The 19,457-nt window shown below is 36.6% G+C and overlaps 2 protein-coding genes across 2 annotated transcripts in view; both read left to right on the forward strand.

Moving 5' to 3' along the window:
• LOC126875564 (uncharacterized) overlaps positions 1–5,358 on the forward strand; it is a 92,548-nt gene extending 87,190 nt beyond the window's left edge. Inside the window, exons 2-3 of the mRNA XM_050638515.1 lie at positions 638–754; positions 3,094–5,358. Coding sequence (XP_050494472.1) covers positions 680–754; positions 3,094–5,358 — 2,340 coding nt within the window. The 5' untranslated portion in view covers positions 638–679. The remainder of the gene's footprint in view (positions 1–637; positions 755–3,093) is intronic.
• Positions 215–19,457, forward strand: part of LOC126875440 (uncharacterized) — a 134,748-nt gene continuing 115,505 nt past the window's right edge. Inside the window, exon 1 of the mRNA XM_050638356.1 lies at positions 215–241. The gene's annotated coding sequence lies outside the window, so the exon portion shown is untranslated. The remainder of the gene's footprint in view (positions 242–19,457) is intronic.

Consider the following 19,457-nt stretch of genomic DNA (forward strand, 5'->3'; position numbering starts at 1 on the left):
GTATTGGTGTTGCTTCTTAGATGCACAGATATACATACATATATAACGTGAGTTTATACAGAAACGCGAACAAAAAATTGTATTGGACATAACGTGAAGTTAATCAGAAAATCTACTCAGTAACACGCATGCGCTGTAGCCACGCGTGAATCTGTCTGAACTGAGCGTCATGTTTGCTACTAGTGGTGGATACCATTTTAATGCGCACAGTGCTGCTCATGATGCTGTCCGAGTTTGAACGGTATTTTCTCTCTCTTTGCATGTTTATATGTGTATAAAAAGAATTTACATTTTATCTTGACGCGAACTATTAACAAAGGAAAACATGTTCTGGATGCAAGTGAATAATAAGTGAATAATAAGAGAGTGTATACAACTTTTAAGATCATGTATGACAAGTTAACCTGAAATATCTTCCATTGTCTTCTACTTTTCATTAATTTCACGACTTTCTATCAAATAATTATAGTTTTGTTAAATATATTTGATAACTGTATCTCATACAATTTCTATATTCATTTACAAATTGCTACTGTTATCGTGCAGTTATGGCATATTTTAAGGAAAACGCGAATTGTTCTTTGAGGATATTATTAAAGTCTACTACTCACTAATCATAGATTTTCCTTGTGCACAGGCAAGCAGTTTGTCTAATACTAATAATAATTTCGTAAAGCAAATGGCTCGAGTGTTAGTTTACGTGCGGCCCGTTTATGCAATCTCCATGGATATAAAATTGGACAACAAAATGGACGTAAGTACCTTTTGAAACATCATTCGATAAGTGAACTTTGACCGTATTGAATAATGTATTTTGTTTCTACAAATCTTGGTTAATATAACATATTAAGCTAATATTTATGTACCACTTTCTTTAACTATTTCAATATGACAAAGTAAGATTTGCTTCTTTGGCCGTTATGACGCAAACTTATGATTTGTAATAGAAATGAAATTTAATTGTTGAATTAAAAGGAATTTCCACGATGGTACATAAAATTCTGTATAATGTATCTGTCAATTATAAGACTACTTTGGCCAACGCGCTATGATCTCTTGCGTCTATACTTTATATATTATGGCGCAATAATAATACATGGATTAAAAATATTAAAGTAATGCAGAATGTCTAGCATCGATGCAACCGTGCTTATTATTGTTATTAATATAATATTTAATTGCTCCGTTGGAGAGTAATGAGTTTCTGCGAATGTGATTATTTTACAATTCAATTTCATTTACATATTTTATTTTATAAAAATGGAAATATTGAGTTACAAATGATTTTCATTAATATGTTAATATTTAGTACACTGATTATGTTTGCCATTTGTGTTATTATTATTTGTTATTCATTTTCCTCGGCTTATAGAATATAAAATTGATATTTATACATATATAAATATGTTTTATGTAATATTAATGTAAATCGCTGTTGTATCGTGAAATGTTATCTATTTATTCGTACGATACCAAGTGAATTAGTAAGAAAGATTAGATTTTCATCATATTAATGCGTCGAAGCATACGAGCGTTGAAACAACGTATGTTGTAAAAAATATATTGCCGTATAATGGATTAATACTCACACATGTACCAGGAACGTTCATCACTGGGAACTTGCGCTACCTGTTCACTGATGTATTTATATAAATACGGGCATTGGATTCAGCTGAGGCGTTTTGTAACGTATAACTTTAAATAGAGCAGATCACACGAACGTATCGGTGGTTATTCGTTATCAGTTCGATGAGTACGTATTTTTTATGTATGTCCAGCGATTATTCTATAGCGAATAGTTGTATCGGAATGAAAACTTTTCTATTTTGTGCAAGGATTTTCAGATTTGTTTATTATAAATCATTTGTTATTGCAAAAATCATTTGTATAAATCAAATTATTTACAGTTTTTAACGCACTTCGATATCGATTCAGATTAAAAAGAAATATTATTGGAGTTTTACAACACAATGTCGCGAACGTTCCGTTAAGCATGGTTTACGCCACAGTCAAGAACAATCGCTATTTTTGAGAACTAGAAATTTAGCGCTTCAGTAGTTCTAGTATAGTCTAGCGTAGAAAATTCGTTGAGCAGCCTGTATAGCTGAAACGTATCGTAATGACGTTACGCATCGACTCTAAAGTCTCGTGAAATGACATCAGTATATCAATATATACTTAATATATACCCAATGGCTTTGCCTACCAATTAAGAAAATAATATTACTTTCTGCATCGATGCAAGCCAACCATAAAAGATAAAAAACGTTGATGCGTTCATCGTATCAGTGTTTCAGCGTATGTAAGCACCGTTGACAGTCGCGTTTTCCTTCTGTTTGACCAGTTACTACCATTGACTGTTTCTCACACCGCTTACTGATCGCGATTGATTCTACAATATTTTCCATCGAATTGAATACAAATATTTCTACTTTAAACAATTCATGGTGATTTTTGTTAACTTTTTGAGTTGTTTTTTTATATTTTCAAATGATATTGAATTTTTAGAGTTTTGCATGGCGTTTTTTGCTCTGTCGTATATTTCATTTCTCATTTATAATATACAATTTGTTAAACATGTAGAAGAACCGCTCGTTGCTTTGTGCCAATTTGTTACCTGGAAAAATACATTCATGAAATAACGTTAAACAACCATGCTAATTTTTCTGACATTTCTGATTTTTCTTACATTTGAATATAATTGAGAGTTGAATATAATCTACTTCACTACACAATAGTTTGAAAATATCGATCGGCCATGTCCTATGATAAATGTTAGTAGTTGAGGAAAAGTTTCGTAGCAATTCTAATGAAGCTGTAAATTTACACAAAATTTACACCTCTCTTCTTATGTATGTAGTATTCTGGATTTGTGCAGTTATGTTTTTCATGCTTTTAATGGTAGAACCTGGCAAACTCATAAACATGGCGTAATAAAGCGTTCTTTCTACTATCTAGTTTTGTAGCTCTATACATAGTTTTCTATCCAACCCATGATATTTATGACACGATTGGCTTCAATTACTAGGCTAGGACTGTTTCATAGATTTTTCGTTTTTTAGAATGTTACGTTAGGTTTGTATATTTTTTCAGCCTTCTGACTATGCAATAAGAATAAAAGAAGAGCCAATCGATCCGGAGATCTGCGATGATTTGTCGCCAGTTGATACGAATACAGGGAATGAAAATGAAACAGCGACGTTTAAAGGTGAATCTTCGGATGACGTTTATTCTGAATATGAAGAATCCGCGTTTCCTCAAGAAAGTACGTATCTAGAAAATAAGAAATCGGATCCTGATAAACGAAAAAGTAAACATAAAGTACCTTCAAACAACAGAAGAAGTTGCAACGTTTGTTTGTTAACTTTTCGAACTAAATATTTATTTGATCAGCATAACAAATTATATACCTGTAATGTATTTAAGTGTAATAATTGCACTGCAATTTTCACTATGCATATTTACTTGATACGTCATTTAAAGAGGCAATGTCGTACGAAACAATTGTCTGGGTATAGATGTAATTTTTGTAGCCGAAGGTTTTCCTATAAAAGACATATCCAATCTCATTTATTCCATGCGCATGGGAACGCAATATTTTCTGGTGAAAGCAAAATCACGAAAACATCTCCTGAATCGTTAGAAAAGTCCAATCATTCGGATGGTATAGCCATGGCAGAATCAAATACTTCACACAGTCCCTGCCCAAAAAACGTAGATAGCTCAAAAAATATATCTTTGATACCATCTAATAGTTTAAACAGTACACCCACCAAGGGTTCGAGCAGCAATATCAAGACTACGCACCCGAAATGGTTAAACGATTCGCATGGTACACCTTCGAAAAGGATGAAGCAGACCGTCCTTACAGACTTCATATCGACGTACAAAGACAAACCGAATGACAAATGGATTAGCCCGGAAAATTTTATCGATACGAAGAATATTCCTGTTACTGCGACTATTATTCCAACTTCAACGCTTGACACATTTAGTAACAAGACATCAAAGGCTGCAGAAGTTATTCAGGTGTCTACTTCTGTTGAGCGAAACGAATCTCCTGTTAGGAAACGACCATTTGTTCAAACTCATGTGAATTTAAAAACAATGATATCTTTATTAAGGAACGAAATAAAAGCTGAACCTGGAAGCTCTAATACCTCGCACAGTACGCCTTACAACCTTAGGTCAGTGAAAAGACCTTCTTTATATGATTTTTACGATTTATTACAGTTTGAGACCTTTGGAAGATCAAGACAATCTTTTAAAAGAAACAAGTTCCCCTATATATTTGACCAAAGTAGAAGATCTGCACCTGAAGCCAAGTATAAAGAATGCGTGGTCCGTTTGGAGAAATGCGACAAATTCTTGGAGCCAACTAGTTTTGTGTCAAGCGAAGACGAAGACGAAAACGAAAAGGAAAACGAAAACGAAGATGCTTTCAAGCAAGCAGTATCGAAAGATGTGAAAGAGGAATTTGAAGGTTTTCGTGAAACAAGCTCGACATGTAACTTGCCTTTGAAAGCTGACACGATTGCATCAAAGCGATTCAGTGAATTTGTAAAATCTTTCGCTGATAGATTAATCGTACCTCAACAAGAATCGGTTGAATTTCAGAAGAACATTAAAGTCTATCAGCAAAAAATAATTCAATGTCATATTTGTAAAAAATCGTTTTCTTCGAAGGAGAACCTGCACGAGCACATGAAATTGTTCCATACGATTTACATTTCGAGCATATGCAACGCGCGTTACACGTCCATGTATAAATTACTAACTCATTATCTACGTCAGCATATTGTGTTTAAACGAAGAGAATGTTGCGTGTGTTATGAGAAGTTTGACACGTCGGCATTGTTGAAACGACACATGATTTTGCACTGTTTGAAGACCATAAGATCAAAAAAGGACGCTTCACCGGTTGATGTTGAAATAAATTGCAATGCATTCAAGAAACAACACAAATGCAAAGGTTGTCGCAAACGATTTTGGCTATACTCATGTTTGAAACAACACGAGAATGTATGTCGTCGAATGAAAGTCTTACAAAATAAACAACGTGTACCTTATGTAAACCACTTGTCTCGGTCCTTGAAAGAACCAAGTGACATGGAACTCGGCATAGCACAGTCGCCTGATTTGGAACAAATGTCGGACGTTTCGGGAGGGACGACAAGATCTTTGGAAAATTATTTGATTACGAGTACACTTATTACGGATGATACTTTCTCTTCGTCATTCGATACAGGTGCAAAGCGCAGAATGTTACTTAATAGGATTGCATGTGTAAAGGGTCACCGAGCGGACAAGATGAACAGAACAAAGTTTCCTTGCATTGCTTGTGAAACACAATTCTGAACATTTAAAAATTTGTGCATACACGAGCGCGCCTATCGCCAAACAGCCACAGAAAAGTGTAACGTTTGTAACACGATGTTTTCCACTAAAAGATTCTTACAGTTTCACATGCTTGCTACTCATGCGCCTTCGTGTTCGGTGAACTACAAATTCTTTTGTAAGTTCTGCGATCAAGGATTTGTCAAGAAACAGAGTCTTCAAATTCACAAACGACACTTACATATTGAGCAAGATTCTAGGCTGGTGCTGAATTCCGATTGCGCTGTGGAAGATAAACCAATCTGTAATATGTCATTTGTTATTCGAATCCTACGAACGTTTAGTCGAGCATGACACGTATTATTACAAGGGCAATGATTTTTTATGCGTAATATGTGGTAAATCGTTTCAAGGAATGTACAAGTTGGAGCATTATCCGGACGAACCATGGAAATTGTACCCTTACAAATGCGATACTTGTAACGAAAGCTTCAGCTACACGAGCTTCATTCGCACGATTCGCCCGCTGACGAGGCGCGCGACCGCGATATATCGGGTCGGACTTTTCGCATGTGTTCATGATTCTTTGGATAAATTAAGATAATCATAAAATAAAGCATAGAGAATATTTAATTCTTTGATTTATAGGTCGTTTCAAAATCAATTTTCACGCTACTATAATGAAGAATCGACCTAGATTGAGACGTACAATAAACACGCCAAGTACACACACACACATACGAAGCAAATGATTTCAAAGTGTTCTATAAGTCACGTATTCGCATTTTTCATGACACGCATGAAACGTATCGATATTTGTTGAAATATACTTTACAAGACAAATCAACGCTTCTGACCTAGTACGAACTGCGCTCGACTCAAACATCGAGCATAGAGTGAAGTTTGGTTGTCAGCCTTAGGCGCTTCCTCTTCGTTGTTTGCGATGGTCTCAGTTTGTTGAAGCAGAATATGTCAAGCATTCTTGGCTAGACGACTAGCCAGAAAACGAGTAAACTAGATATTCCATACTGTCTCTAACTTTATTTAATATACATCGTCTTGTTCACATAAGAGATAAAGAGATCTAATCGCGTTATCGTATCGTTTACTAAGTGCCGCTTGAAACAGCTTAATGAAAATTATGATAGATCGACTAATAAATTTGTCTACTTTTCTTTGAACGCGTTATATTTATGTGCTTTCATATACGTATATGTTTCTGTGTGTGTGTGTGCGCGCGTGCATGCGTGCGTGCGTGTGTACTTTATCAAGTACGTTGATCACTATCTTATTTCATTATTGTACAATTTTTTGTTAAAGGGAGTTTTTCGTTCGACGTGCGCGTTTGCGGACCTTCATATTTTATAAATTGTTTTTGGTCAGCGTAAATGTTTGAAGAAGTTAGAAAATAAATGAAGTGAGGGTAAGTAAATGTTGCAATTTATTTTCTTAATTGATCTGATATTGGTCATTTTTCTTCTATTGCAATGTTTATTCGCTATGATTATTCGTTTAAACGTCCGCTCGATATAATAATTACAACATCCGTTAAAAAATGGATAAACCTATTATTGAATTTGATATTGAGATTTAAAAAAAATTCATTTCGTTTATCACGCGTGGAATGATTATATAATAAGTTTCATATTTGACAGATGGCTAATTTAAATATGAATCGTAATTACAATTTTCATTATGAGATGATGTATTTACTTACCCAGCTATCGATTAATGACGTCGAATGATAATTGTACGGGAACGATAATGCTTTGTAATGTGCAATTAAACTATTACGTTAAATATTCAGTTAATAAATGTTACAATTTCCATTACAGTGCCGGTCGTACAATACGATAATCGAGAGGAACATGAGACGAAGAACGATATGTATCGCTATGAAAGCGCGAATGAAAATTGTCGTATTAGAATTTCTATAAAGAAATAAGAATTGACTTTTATATCACAGAATAGTTGCAGCGCGTAATCGAACAAATTGGTTGTTTCACACCGGGAAAATGAACTATTTTTACGAGCTTTTACCGGTTCTGCAGTACAACGAAATGAACAGTTGTCCAGTTATAAGAGCTAACGTTTCTATTTTCTAAAAATTAGAAAGCTGGTAAACTTCATAGATTGCTCGGGAAATTTGTAGATTTTAGTAGTACGATATGTACTGTTTTTAAAAGTGTAGGTATTCTTTAATAAATTACATTTTCCAGAAAATAATGTAAATTCTTTCCCCGTGTAAACTACGACATTCGTTCAACCTTTGTTGCTGTACGAACCAACACTCTCGCATTCGAAACGTTGTGTATGACTCGCGTTAATTCAAAGACGCGACATGAAGTTGAAATAGTGTCTTTGTATACTCGGGACTCGAAATAGGGTGAACTGGTACCATTCAATACAGCACTTTGATTCGCGACGTTTTGTACAAGCAACGTTAATTAGGAGATTGAAGCTACCTTTTTGTTGAAACATCAACTAGAAAATAACGACGTATTTGTCGGATTATGCTGTTCCATCCTGTTTTCATCGCGATGATCAATCAGCAGTGACTGCGCTAAAACAAATCCTCTCTATGGAAATATGAAGCGTCTTTGTGTCAGAAGAAATAAAATTTTAAATAAATAAAAAGAAAGAAAAGAAATAAAAAGCTCCTATCGAATTTAATTTGAAGTATGTTAAGATGGATCGTTCGAGTGGAAAAGAAGAAAAGAAAAGTACATCGAATTAGAGGAATTCCAAAGAGAACTCCACCAGTTACAATCTCGAGTAAAGTTTCATCGGTATGGTAACTTATGCAAAGTTGTTCAATGTTGCCGAAGATCACCTAACGTGAAGCACGAACGAAAAGTAGAGAAATCATTTTACTACATTATAGATTTTAATGGCAAAATAGAAAGTACTCTAAAGAAAAATGGACCTTTGTCCAATACATATCCTATGGTAAAGGAAATTTTGATAAAATTCAGAAGTGTCCGATCAAAATTAGGGTGCGAGAGAGGCTTGCCATATTTATCACGTCGACGGTTGTATTGTATTTCAATTGCGGCACAGTAAGTTAACGAGAATCGAATTTCAACGGAGGGGATCCGGAGCATGGGTGCCGGCCCATTCCATGCACGTTTCCTGATAACGTGACACACGACACGGGTATAATATCAACGGCGTGCTCTAACGTGCCTCTGTTATCTTGTCGTCCTTCAGTCACGCTATTTTCACCTCAGCCCCGAATGAAATTCGTTTTTTTTATTTATTTAATTTAAATTTTACTATTTGTCCAGTAGGACAGTTAGTACAATATTATAGCTTAGTGGTATAATAATATAACATATGGATGGTTACCCCCAGCGGAGTTCCATCTTCCAAATTGTTTATTTCTATTGTGAGGTCTGTGGGATGCTCCTTCTTCAGTATTCTTTCTATTATGGTTTTATTCGATTCAGCAACCATATGCTTTGGGTGTGTTAGAAGTCTTTCTTTATACTTTTTTGCATATCTAGCGATTTCATCTTTGACTGTTGGAATTTTTAAATCTTTTCGTAAGTCTTCATTTCTGACGTACCATGGAGCGTTAACTATTGTCCTTAAAATTTTTGCTTGCCGTGTTTCTATTTTATTTATGTGACTCATTGCTGCCGTCCTCCGTAGTGGAACTCCATATGTCCAGATTGGTTTGATTATTGTTTTGTATATATTTAGTTTATTCATTTTGCTTAATTTAGATTTTTGCCAGTTTTTATTGCAAAGCGACTCTGACGTGTTATAAAGTAATGGTTTGTTTGTATATTCTAATATAATTGGTGTATGGTCGGAGTTAAGCTCAAGGCTGGTTGTTATTTTTAATTTGCTTACGTTTAGTCCTTTTGTTACTGCAAAATCCAACAAGTCAGGTGTTTTATCGAGGTCTGTCGGCCAGTACGTTGGTTTTCCTGTAGATAGTACGTTGAGATTGCTGCTTCTAATGTATTTTTCTAATGTGCTACCTCTCGGCGTGTTAATTCTCGAACCCCATAATATGTGCTTTGCATTAAAGTCTCCTGCTGCTATATATTTGTCGCCTAAGGATTGGAAGTACTCTTCCCATTTTTTAAGTGTCATTTTGTGTCTCGGAGGTACATATACTCCTGATATTTGGAAGTAATTGTCATTGGTTTGTATTGTGACAGTGGTTGCTTGTAAGTGTTCTTGATTTGTTTGACTACGTAGGCGATGCTTGATGTCATTTTTTATTATTACTGCAGTTCCTCCATGTGCTTTACCTGAGGGGTGTTTGGCGTTGTAGATGGTGTAGTATGGTATTTTCATGTAACTTTTTAGAGTGAAATGTGTTTCTGAGACAAGTAATATATCAATATTATTTTCATACAAAAATGTTTTAGTTTCGTGGGATCGCTGTTGCAAACCATTGGAGTTCCAGGCTGCTATTTTCAACATGTTCATCTCTATTTTTTGCTTAGCAAGTTTGTGAATAGTTGTAACATGACTGTTGTTTGTTGTACTTGTTGCCTTAGTATTGTGTTTAGCTCACTTACCATTTTTCTTAATATCTCCGTACCTTTAATGGATTGTTTGAGCATTTCTTTGATTTCTGTATCGTCTTCGATGTTGTTGCTTTGATCCTGATTGTTTGTGAGCGTTGCTTGTCTAATGTTTTGGGTATTTGCGCATAGCTTCGGTTACCTTGGGGATCTATGTTTCTGTTTATAGCTTTTGGTTCATATTGTGCTTTCAATGTTGTTTCATTATCCGTTATACTTTGTTGTGGTTGGTAGTTATTGATTGATCTATTTGTGGTGGCAAAGTGGTGGAAACAGTTTACGTTGTAATTGTTTCCTGATTTCACATCCTTTATAGCTGGCTGGGTGGTTTCCGTTACAATTATAACATCTAACTTCTTCTATGTTTCCTGTGTATGGGCAGTGTATTGTTAAGTGATTTTTTGTACATTTACACATGCCGGGCTTCTGTTACAATAATTTTGTGTGTGACCGTACTGTTGGCACCGCATGCATTGTGGTATATCTTTTTTGCAGCGTGGTGGTTCCACTGTTACTATTGTGTTTAGAACTTTTTTGATTTCATAAATTTCCTTGTTATTGGTTCTGGGTTCAAGTTCTATTAAGAATAATGGTAATGGTTGCTTCGATTTTGTCATATTGTTTATTGCTCTAGTTTGATGGCCAATTTTTGCTAATTCGTCATTTAATTTTTTTGTGTTAATTTTTGGACGTAATCCTCTTATAACTATTTTGTAGCTCCTTTCCGTTTTAAGCTGGTACGTATGGTATATAGCATTTTTTCCTTTAATTCTTTTATCACTTTCCTATAATTTTCTGGGGCGTTTGTTTGAATTTTTACTTGTTCTAATTTTGTTTGTTTTATTATGTAATTTTTCTTCCCAACTATATTGTTTAGTCGATCAATAAGCGGGTCTATTATCTGGGCCTCGACAAATATTCGTGGTGGTTTTGTAGTGTGTGTTGATTGAGTTGTGTTTTTGGTTGTTGGGTCGTCATCTATTTCTTCCGTTAGTGAGACGAGGGAGTTTCTTAATAGTAATTTTTGCAGCCATCGCTGCTTTTCTGTATGTAGATTTCCTGCGGCATTTGTGCCTGGAATTATTTTACGTTTTTTGCTAGTCTTTGTTAGCTTCCAGTTTTCGTCCTGGTAACATCTTTCGTTATCGTGGCTGCACTCCTCCTGTCTCCTCTGCTCTTCTATTTTTTCTGTAGCCATATCGTTTTGATTGTTGTTATTTTGCTGTTGTTGCTTTAAATCTGGTAAATCTACCGACTCGTTTATGTAATACTTTCCTTCTGTGATTGCAATCTTGATTGTTGGTATCTGCTGCTGTATTGTTTGACTTCTCCTCACTATCACTATTCGTAACACTTCTCTGAATCACTTCACTGGAGCGCACGATTGCTTACACACGAATGAAATTCGTGCGCCGTATTTTCTGTTTGGCATGTAAGTTGAGCAATTAGAAATACGCCGTTCTTAGCGAGCATACGTTGCCTTCCTCGCTGCGGCCACCTGATTGAAAAATCTAACTTGAACGTAAACCTAACATGTCAATGATATTCACTTTTCATTAGGTGTTACAAGCTATGATCGTGCACGGGGCCATCAATATCGCACGCTTGTCGTTTATAAACGAAAGGTAAGTGGTCGACAACCAATACTGATGCATACGATGTCATAGATGCTGTACAACTATAGGCAGAATTTACTGTGTGTTGTCGACAGTTTCTTGCGAATATTGCGGTAACTAAGCGATGCCGCTTAGTCGGTTATATGTATTTAGGAAAAGGAAGGAGTTGTTCAGAATCGTGCTGTCTCTCCCCTCACAACATATTTAAAAATCACCGAAATCGCAGAGATCGAGTACTATCTATACATTTAGCAGCGTTACCAAGTATTGGAAAGAGAACTTACTGGAAAGAGGACTTACTGGAAAGAGGACTAACAGGACGGCTCAGAGGTAAGGGAGGTACTGCTCTATATTGTTTAAGCATTTCTTATATACGTACAGCTACTTAGGAACTTGCTACATCCTGAAATTTTGATTCCTCTAAGAACTACATTTCCCTCAGCGTAATGCCCGCATATATAGCCAACGATCGGATCTGCGCGTGGCCATATATCCGAGGAGGTGACTGTTTAAGGATAGAACCAAATTACCCGACTCCTATTCGCTCTGTCGTGGTCTACGGTACGCAACCATGCGCGTATCAAAGGTAAGTGCGAATGAGATAGAATAGCTAAATTGCAATAAGATACTATATGTGATAGGGTCTCAGTCACGTATTACGCATTTCTTTAATTTAGTTAAAGACTGTTGGTATGGTATGTAGCCATATTTAATATCATTTTGATCGCACGAACCTCAATAATCTAACTAAGGCTATTTCGTAATATATACGTCGGAAATGAAAGGACATCGGGCCCTTTTTTTGGAACGTTAGGGAAGGTCCCGATACTTTAGTCCAGACTTTTTATTATAGCTACACTTAAATAATAAAACTGAGGAACAGTTGATTATATTCTAATCCGAGTATGGGTGTCCGAGGTTTATGGCAGTGGGCTTGGGCTCGAAGTGACATGACGGGTCGCTGAACGGAGCTACGGTCACGGGAGGAACGTGTACTTAACAGAGGTATGAAGTAATTATATAGCTCTCCTTAAAAGAAATATTTGTAGTGGCACGCGACAGTAAACATTCCAACGGTTTCTGTCCCGTGGCTCGTCACACGCAGATCCTGTTCTTCTTCTTCTTAATGATGGTTACCAGATGCCGACGCATCTCCACAGTACGTGATCAGCTAGCCCGAGGGCCGTTATAAACACTAAGATCTAGTTACCTGAAGTCCTTCAAACAGGCAAACAATCTTTGTCCCAACTACGGCAAGATAGGGGAGATCTATTTCTTTCAACGAACGACGCCTCCCACTAGCAACTTTTTCTCGAGGGCGGCTAGCTTCTTTTTCTAATCTCCGATATGGAGATTTACCAATTAGTAGCAACGCCAATTTCCCTTACTTTCTGAACGAAGGCTATCCTCGACGAATCCGATGATCTTGTCACGTAAAATTGATACTTGGGTTGTGAGAGAAAAGAAAGCTGAGTCGTACCCCAACTATTAATTCTCTTTTATCGAACTTTATTATGACTTTGGCACTTACAATAGTAGAATAACGCTGAACCGAGAAAGGGGTGTTGTACAAGAACAGCAACTAGAACAAGAACTGCCCGAACTGGGTGAAGTCTCGGCTTATATACAACCTGGCTTGGTAATGTTGAGGGGTTCGGTGTAGGTTCCAAAGGAGCCCGAAAGTCGGGGGTGGAGGCCTTATCTCTGATGGGCACTAAGATGCGTCGCAGCCTTGGCGTCCGACAGTCGGGGGTCGATGTATTATCTCTGATGGGATTGAGAAGTAATTGGTGTCAGGACCCCCCTCTTTAGATGGATTTTGGTCCTCCAAAATCTTAGTGTTTCTTCAGCATCGACGGATGAAATTTGGCCCTGGGCGGTGTCGATAATTCGAAACTTACTCTTGCTTCTCTTCCAGGTTGTACAGGTAACATCGGCGTGTAAATGTTTATAGGGGCGAAGGGTGTTGCAGTACTAACCTTGGGTGCATTACTAACGGCGTTTTTCTTAATTTTACAGCAAAATATGGGAATACACAGTTTTGACAGTCCTATCTTATTAAGCAGATACAAGCATATGAGTCCAATGGATATATATCCTATAATTTGCAACGTGCTGAGACCCCAAGTTTTAATTTGTGTCATTCTGTGCGAAAAAGTTAATTGATTGGTTCTATCTTCTATTTGACTCAAGGTATCAGTATAGCCGTTTAGGTTGCTCATTACTTTGAGAGTTTTTTCTAAGATATCAAGCATTGAGGATAAATCTACGTTATTAGTTATATTTATGGTTTTAATCTTAATATCGTAAGAAACGCTCTTGGGATTACCACTGATTCTCATATGGTTGTCTCCATACAATATATCTACAGTTATTTTAGTTTTCAACAGGGAGGGTTGCTTCAGTTCGACAATTTGATGACCTTCTTCAGAGAATACGTTGATTTCTATTGGTTTTTCTGATATATCTATGTAGTGATTTTCGTTTTTGAGCTGTATAAAAGTTCTACGATTTTATAGACTGTGAATTTACAAAATCTCATGGTATTGTATACACTAATTATCTCGGATGCGCAATCGTGTTTGGAGCGTCTATAATGTAAGAGTTGAGATTGTTTACAAATGTATAATTTGGGTCTGATTCGACATTGCTTGTCCAAATACATCTGGTCTACATTCATATAAGTTAATCCTGAGGTAAAAAGTATCGGATGTTCGACTAATGGTGTGAGAAATGCTCCGTTCTTTTGAATCGGTATGGGGTATACCTGTTCTACATCCCATTCTGAGTCAATTATTGTTGGGATTGAAATTTTAAAGAAGATATTTTCGCTTTGGATAAACAGTGTGAATGTAGAGATGTCTAAAATGTTTTGGAAATTATCTTCCTCTGGTAAAAATCCTTTATTCATGATGTGATTTCCTAAAGCTTTAGTATATTGTTCTAAGAAAGTGTGATGGTTTATGATCTGGGGGCTAATAATTCCTTGTTTTCCTAGTAGAATTAGATTGAACAATTCATTGAGTTGAAAGTGTAAATCTGACAAAGCGCTTTCTGTAGAAATAATCTTGACTACTAAGTTCTTGCTTGTTTACCTGATTTATTTCATTTCGTATGTCCGCGTTTACCTTTTCTAATTGCTTTAGGTTGTCGGTGTTTAGGATTTTCCTAATTAGAGCGGTTTGGTTAGTTACAATGGTTTTAAATAGTTTGTCGATATTCTGGTTTATGAACTGTAAATCGTCAGAATCTAGTGTTCCGTAAAGCGTTTTGCTGATTGAGCCTATAGCGTTTATCAATCCTCTCTTAACTTCAGAGTGAGTCAGTAATCTTAAATGTGTTCCTAGCGTTTTGACGTTATTAAACTTGTTGGTTAAGGAAAGTATCTCTGATTTTACTCCACACGAGGTGGTACAATGTTTTTGGATCTCTTTTATGTGTTTTCCTAATGTACCGATGTGGTTAGTTATATCGCTTACATCTATTCCGATATATACATTAACTTCCTCATTGTATAAATAAGCTTTAGATATTTTTTCGTGGAAAATTGCGTTGTTTTCGATTGGTATTAATTCCAGTCCGAGCACGAGGGTTGTGCATGAGATAAGCGTCCTGAAAAATAAGTTTTTAACCTATTACCTTGAATTTTCTTAATGACTTTATCGATTATTATCTCGTAATACGGTGTTTTGACTTGATGGATTTGATATGGCCCTAACCATTCGGTATCCATTTTGTCCTTTTTGTGATCGTTGTGAACTAGTACAAAGTCTCCTTCTTTGAAAATTGTTTGAGTTCGCACGATCTTTCTTTTTTGATCTCGAGCGTATCGTTTCTTACTATTTATTAGTGTTTGTCTCGCTAACTCCAAATATTTGTTCAACTGTTTTTGCCATAGGGAGAACATATCATTATACGTTAAGTTGGTGGTTTCTGCAATTGCGGACGGTAAATTAGCTTTTCTTCCGAACGTTAATTCAAAAGGGGTAAATCCTGTTCCTTCGTGAACTGCTGTATTATACCCCAAACATATAAAATTGAGTATCTCGTCCCATTCTTTATCGTCGTTATCCTGTAGGCTAGTACGAATTAGATCTTTAACTACTGCGTGAGTACCTTCTAATGATCCGTTGGATTGCGGATGAAAGCTAGTCATCTTGATATGTTTAATCTAAAAGCTTCGTCAAATTTCGTTACGAGTTCGCTAATAAAATTCTGTCCTTGGTCAGTAAGAATTGTCTTGGGTGCAGAGAATATATAAATATAGTGATTCAGTAGCGCGTTAATAATGGATTCGCTTTGTCATGTCTTTAATGGAATTAGTATTAAGTATTTCGTTAACTCGTCATGGATCGAAAGAATGAATTGGTTTCCTCGCTTGGTTTTTGTCATAGGTCCTATAATGTCCATGGCTATTTTGTCGTTAGGGTTTAAAGGTATGTCTGAAATTACCGGTTCTTCTTTAGGTCATATCCTAACCAGTTTTTCTTTTTGGCAAACGCCGCAATTTTTAATAAGGTCTTCGATTCTACTCATTAAATTTGGGATCTTGTGTCGTTCCTTGATTCTTTGGTATGTCTTTTGGATTCCTAAATGTCCTATCGTACCGTTATGATTTTCCTGAATTATTTCCTCTATCTCTTCTTCGGTTAACTCTTGGATTGGGTCCCATGCAAAAGTGGCAGGGTATCGGGTATCGTTGAAATATAAAAGCATAAATTTGATCTGGTTCTTTTCTAATTCTGCAAACGTGTTGTCTCCTATGCCTATTTTCTTGTTATTTCGTAATATGTCGTTAATTTTTGCCTCGTCAAACTCTCCTAATTCTGTTTTAATCAATTGATAGAAAGATTGGTCGTTAGGTTTCATTTCTAGTTGTTTTGGGATTTCTGATTTCTTTTTCCATTTCGTAAAATGTTGTAAGAAATCTAGGGCTACTGTTCCTTTAGGGGTTTCTACCTTTTGAATAGCGTGAATTCTAGATAAGCTATCTGCGACTGGGTTGTCTTTGCCTTTAACATATTCGATTGTGTATTCGTACTCTTCTAGCTTTAGTTTCCATAGCATTAATCTACACGATGGATCTTTGCAATTATTCAACCATTTCAAAGCTTGATGGTCCGTTCTAATAATAAATTTCCGTCCTAAAAAGTATTGTTGCAATCGTTTCAATGCCCAAACTATTGCTAATAGTTCTTTGTCAGTCGTCGTATAATACTTTTCCGGTGGGTTCAGTGTTCTAGAAATAAAACAGCATGAGTGTCCTTCTTGTGAAAGAACTACCCACAGTCCTTCGTTACTTGCGTCGGTCGTTAGCATAAAAGTCTTAGTAAAGTCGGGGTATGTTAAGACTGGTACTTCGCATAGTCTTTGTTTTAATGTTTCAAAGCTGTTTTGTTATTTATCCGTCCAATGAAAGTTGACGTCCTTTTTTATTAAGTCTGTTAGAGGTTTAGCTATTTTAGAAAAATTTTTTATGAACTTACGGTAGTATCCTACCAGCCCCAAAACTGATTTGACTTCTGTGGGGTTTCTCGGCGCCCTAAAGTCTGTTACTGCTTGTATTTTCTTCGGGTTAGGTTTCACTCCTTCGCCCGTTACAACGTGTCCTAAGTATTCTAGTTCCGGTTTCAGGAATTCGCATTTATCGGGTTGTATCTTGAGTCCTAGTTCCCTAAATCTTTGTAAAACTATCGCTAAATTCTGATTATGTTTCTGGATGGTATCTCCGAATATTATTATGTCGTCTAAGTAAGCAAAACAGTGTTTGTTGATTAAACCTCTCAAAGCTGTGTCCATCATGCATTGAAAAGTCACGGGCGCGTTCTTTAATCCAAATGGCATTCTGTTGTAATGAAAGTGTCCCTGCGGTGTTGAAAACGCGGTGCATTTTTTCGAATTTAAATCCATGGGTATTTGATGGAATCCTGAGGATAAGTCTAACGCGGAAAAAAATTTAGCATTTCCTAAGTGACTCAGTATGTCTTCTATGTCAGGTAAAGGGTAGGCGTCTTGGTCTGTCAGCTCGTTAAGCTTTCCGAAATCTATGACTATTCTCCATTTTTGTTTTCCTGAAGCGTCTATTTTCTTTGGGACTACCCAAACTGGTGAATTGTAAGGTGAATCCGATTCCTCGATAATATTTTTGTTTCACATTTCTTTCATTTGTTTCTCGATTTTGGCTTTGTGATATTCTGGGGGGCTATAAGATTTGGTATTAATAATTTTATCTTATTTCAGTGTGATCACGTGTTTCGTCAAGTTCGTGCAAGGTAAAACGTCCGTTTCTAAGTTGAACACGTCTATATAGTGAATTAGTATTTTTTCTATAGGTTCTCTAAATTCGCGTTCGATATGATTTGTCCACAAAATGGCTTTGAATTTTGCACTTTGGTCTAAATCTTTATTGTTTTCTATATAACTGGAAATTTCGTGATTTTTCTCACCAGTGTTGAAGAAACATACTCTCGTTGGTTGTCCTTCCAAGTAGATCGTTTGAACTCTCCTTTCTCCTGGTTGAATCGCTATTGGTTTCTGGAAGTGCAAATAGTTATCGTCTAATTTCAAAGTTTCATTTGATATGTAGTATTGGTATTTTCTTAGACACGGCAGTCCTAGTATAGCATCTTCAATTAACGGAAAATACTTAGGCACTATGAAAAATTTATGGCTTTTACCAAATATTCTAAGTAGAACGTATTTGTCAGTTCTGTATTTACTCTGTCCCATATAAAATGTTCGCCGTTCGTTCGTGCTATAAACAGTCGATATCACCCGATTTTCTTTAATTAGGTTGATGCCGGCTCCTGTGTCGACTAAGTCCGTTGCTGGTCCGTCATTCCTCTTGAACCGTACAGTAAGCAATCTTCCTGTGGTCGTGTTGACCCTTGGTATTCCTCGGGATTCATACTCTCTTCGTCCGTCATTGTAGGGTAATTTCTCGGAGGCGGTAAGTTTCTTTGGCTGGCTGATGGAAAATTTCGCTGTTGGGTACAAACGTTGGCTAAATGTCCCACTTGACTACATTTGAAACATTTGGGCGGTGGTGGGCATCATCGCTCTTCTTTCCGTAAGTGGATTCATTGGTTTTGGTCGTATGGTGTTGTTGAGCGTGATATTTCTTCTTGCGTTAGGTGTTCGTTGGAATTGGGCGTCGGCTCTCGCAATTGGTCGATTCATTATTCTTCCTCTTGCTATGTTTTTGTTGCGTTCGATTTCCCCTATAAGTAACTCTGCCTCGAAGGCTGCATCTTGTGCTTGTTGGAGATTCTTCGGTCCTTTAGATGATGTGCGTGTTTCTATTTCGGGTTTCAGATTTACAGTGAAGATTTTGGTGGCTCGTTCGTTTTCAAGATCTATAGCAACTGCTCGACGTATTGGATCGCGAATTTCGTGTTGGAGTGCGTATAATAGTTCGTTTAGGTTGTGTCGGAACCTCTTCACATAACTGTGTACCGATTCGTTAAAGTTTTGTCGCGTACGTTGCAGTTTGGATGCACGTTGCATTGGATGTAATACTCAGGGATACAAATTTTCTGAGGTTATCGAACAGGTCTTTATAACTTTCGATTACAGAGTGGCGGATACTACGTTCTGCTTCTCCGATGATTCTTTGTGTTAAAATGAGGCGTAGTAGTGTGCGTTTTTCTCGACATTCGGCTCGAGCTTCTCTTACCCGCTTAATAAACCCTTCTACTCCTATATCGTCTTGTCCATTGAGTATAGGGATGAAGTCTAAGCAGGTTTTTGCACTGTACATAGGATTGTCGTAATCTACAGCTTCTTCTTCACTGTCCGTATGGTCCCTTTCGTTTTTCGTTTCGGTCTTTTTAAGAACAGGTGGTTGAATAGTGCTGGCACTAGCGTCTTCGGTTATAATTGAGTTGAATTCAGATGTAGCGATTGACTGAATTCCTAATCGTAGTTCAGCGTAATTCCTATCTAAGAGTTCGATTTCTCT

The sequence above is a fragment of the Bombus huntii genome, chromosome 18 (assembly GCF_024542735.1).
Source record: "Bombus huntii isolate Logan2020A chromosome 18, iyBomHunt1.1, whole genome shotgun sequence".
NCBI lineage: Eukaryota > Metazoa > Arthropoda > Insecta > Hymenoptera > Apidae > Bombus > Bombus huntii.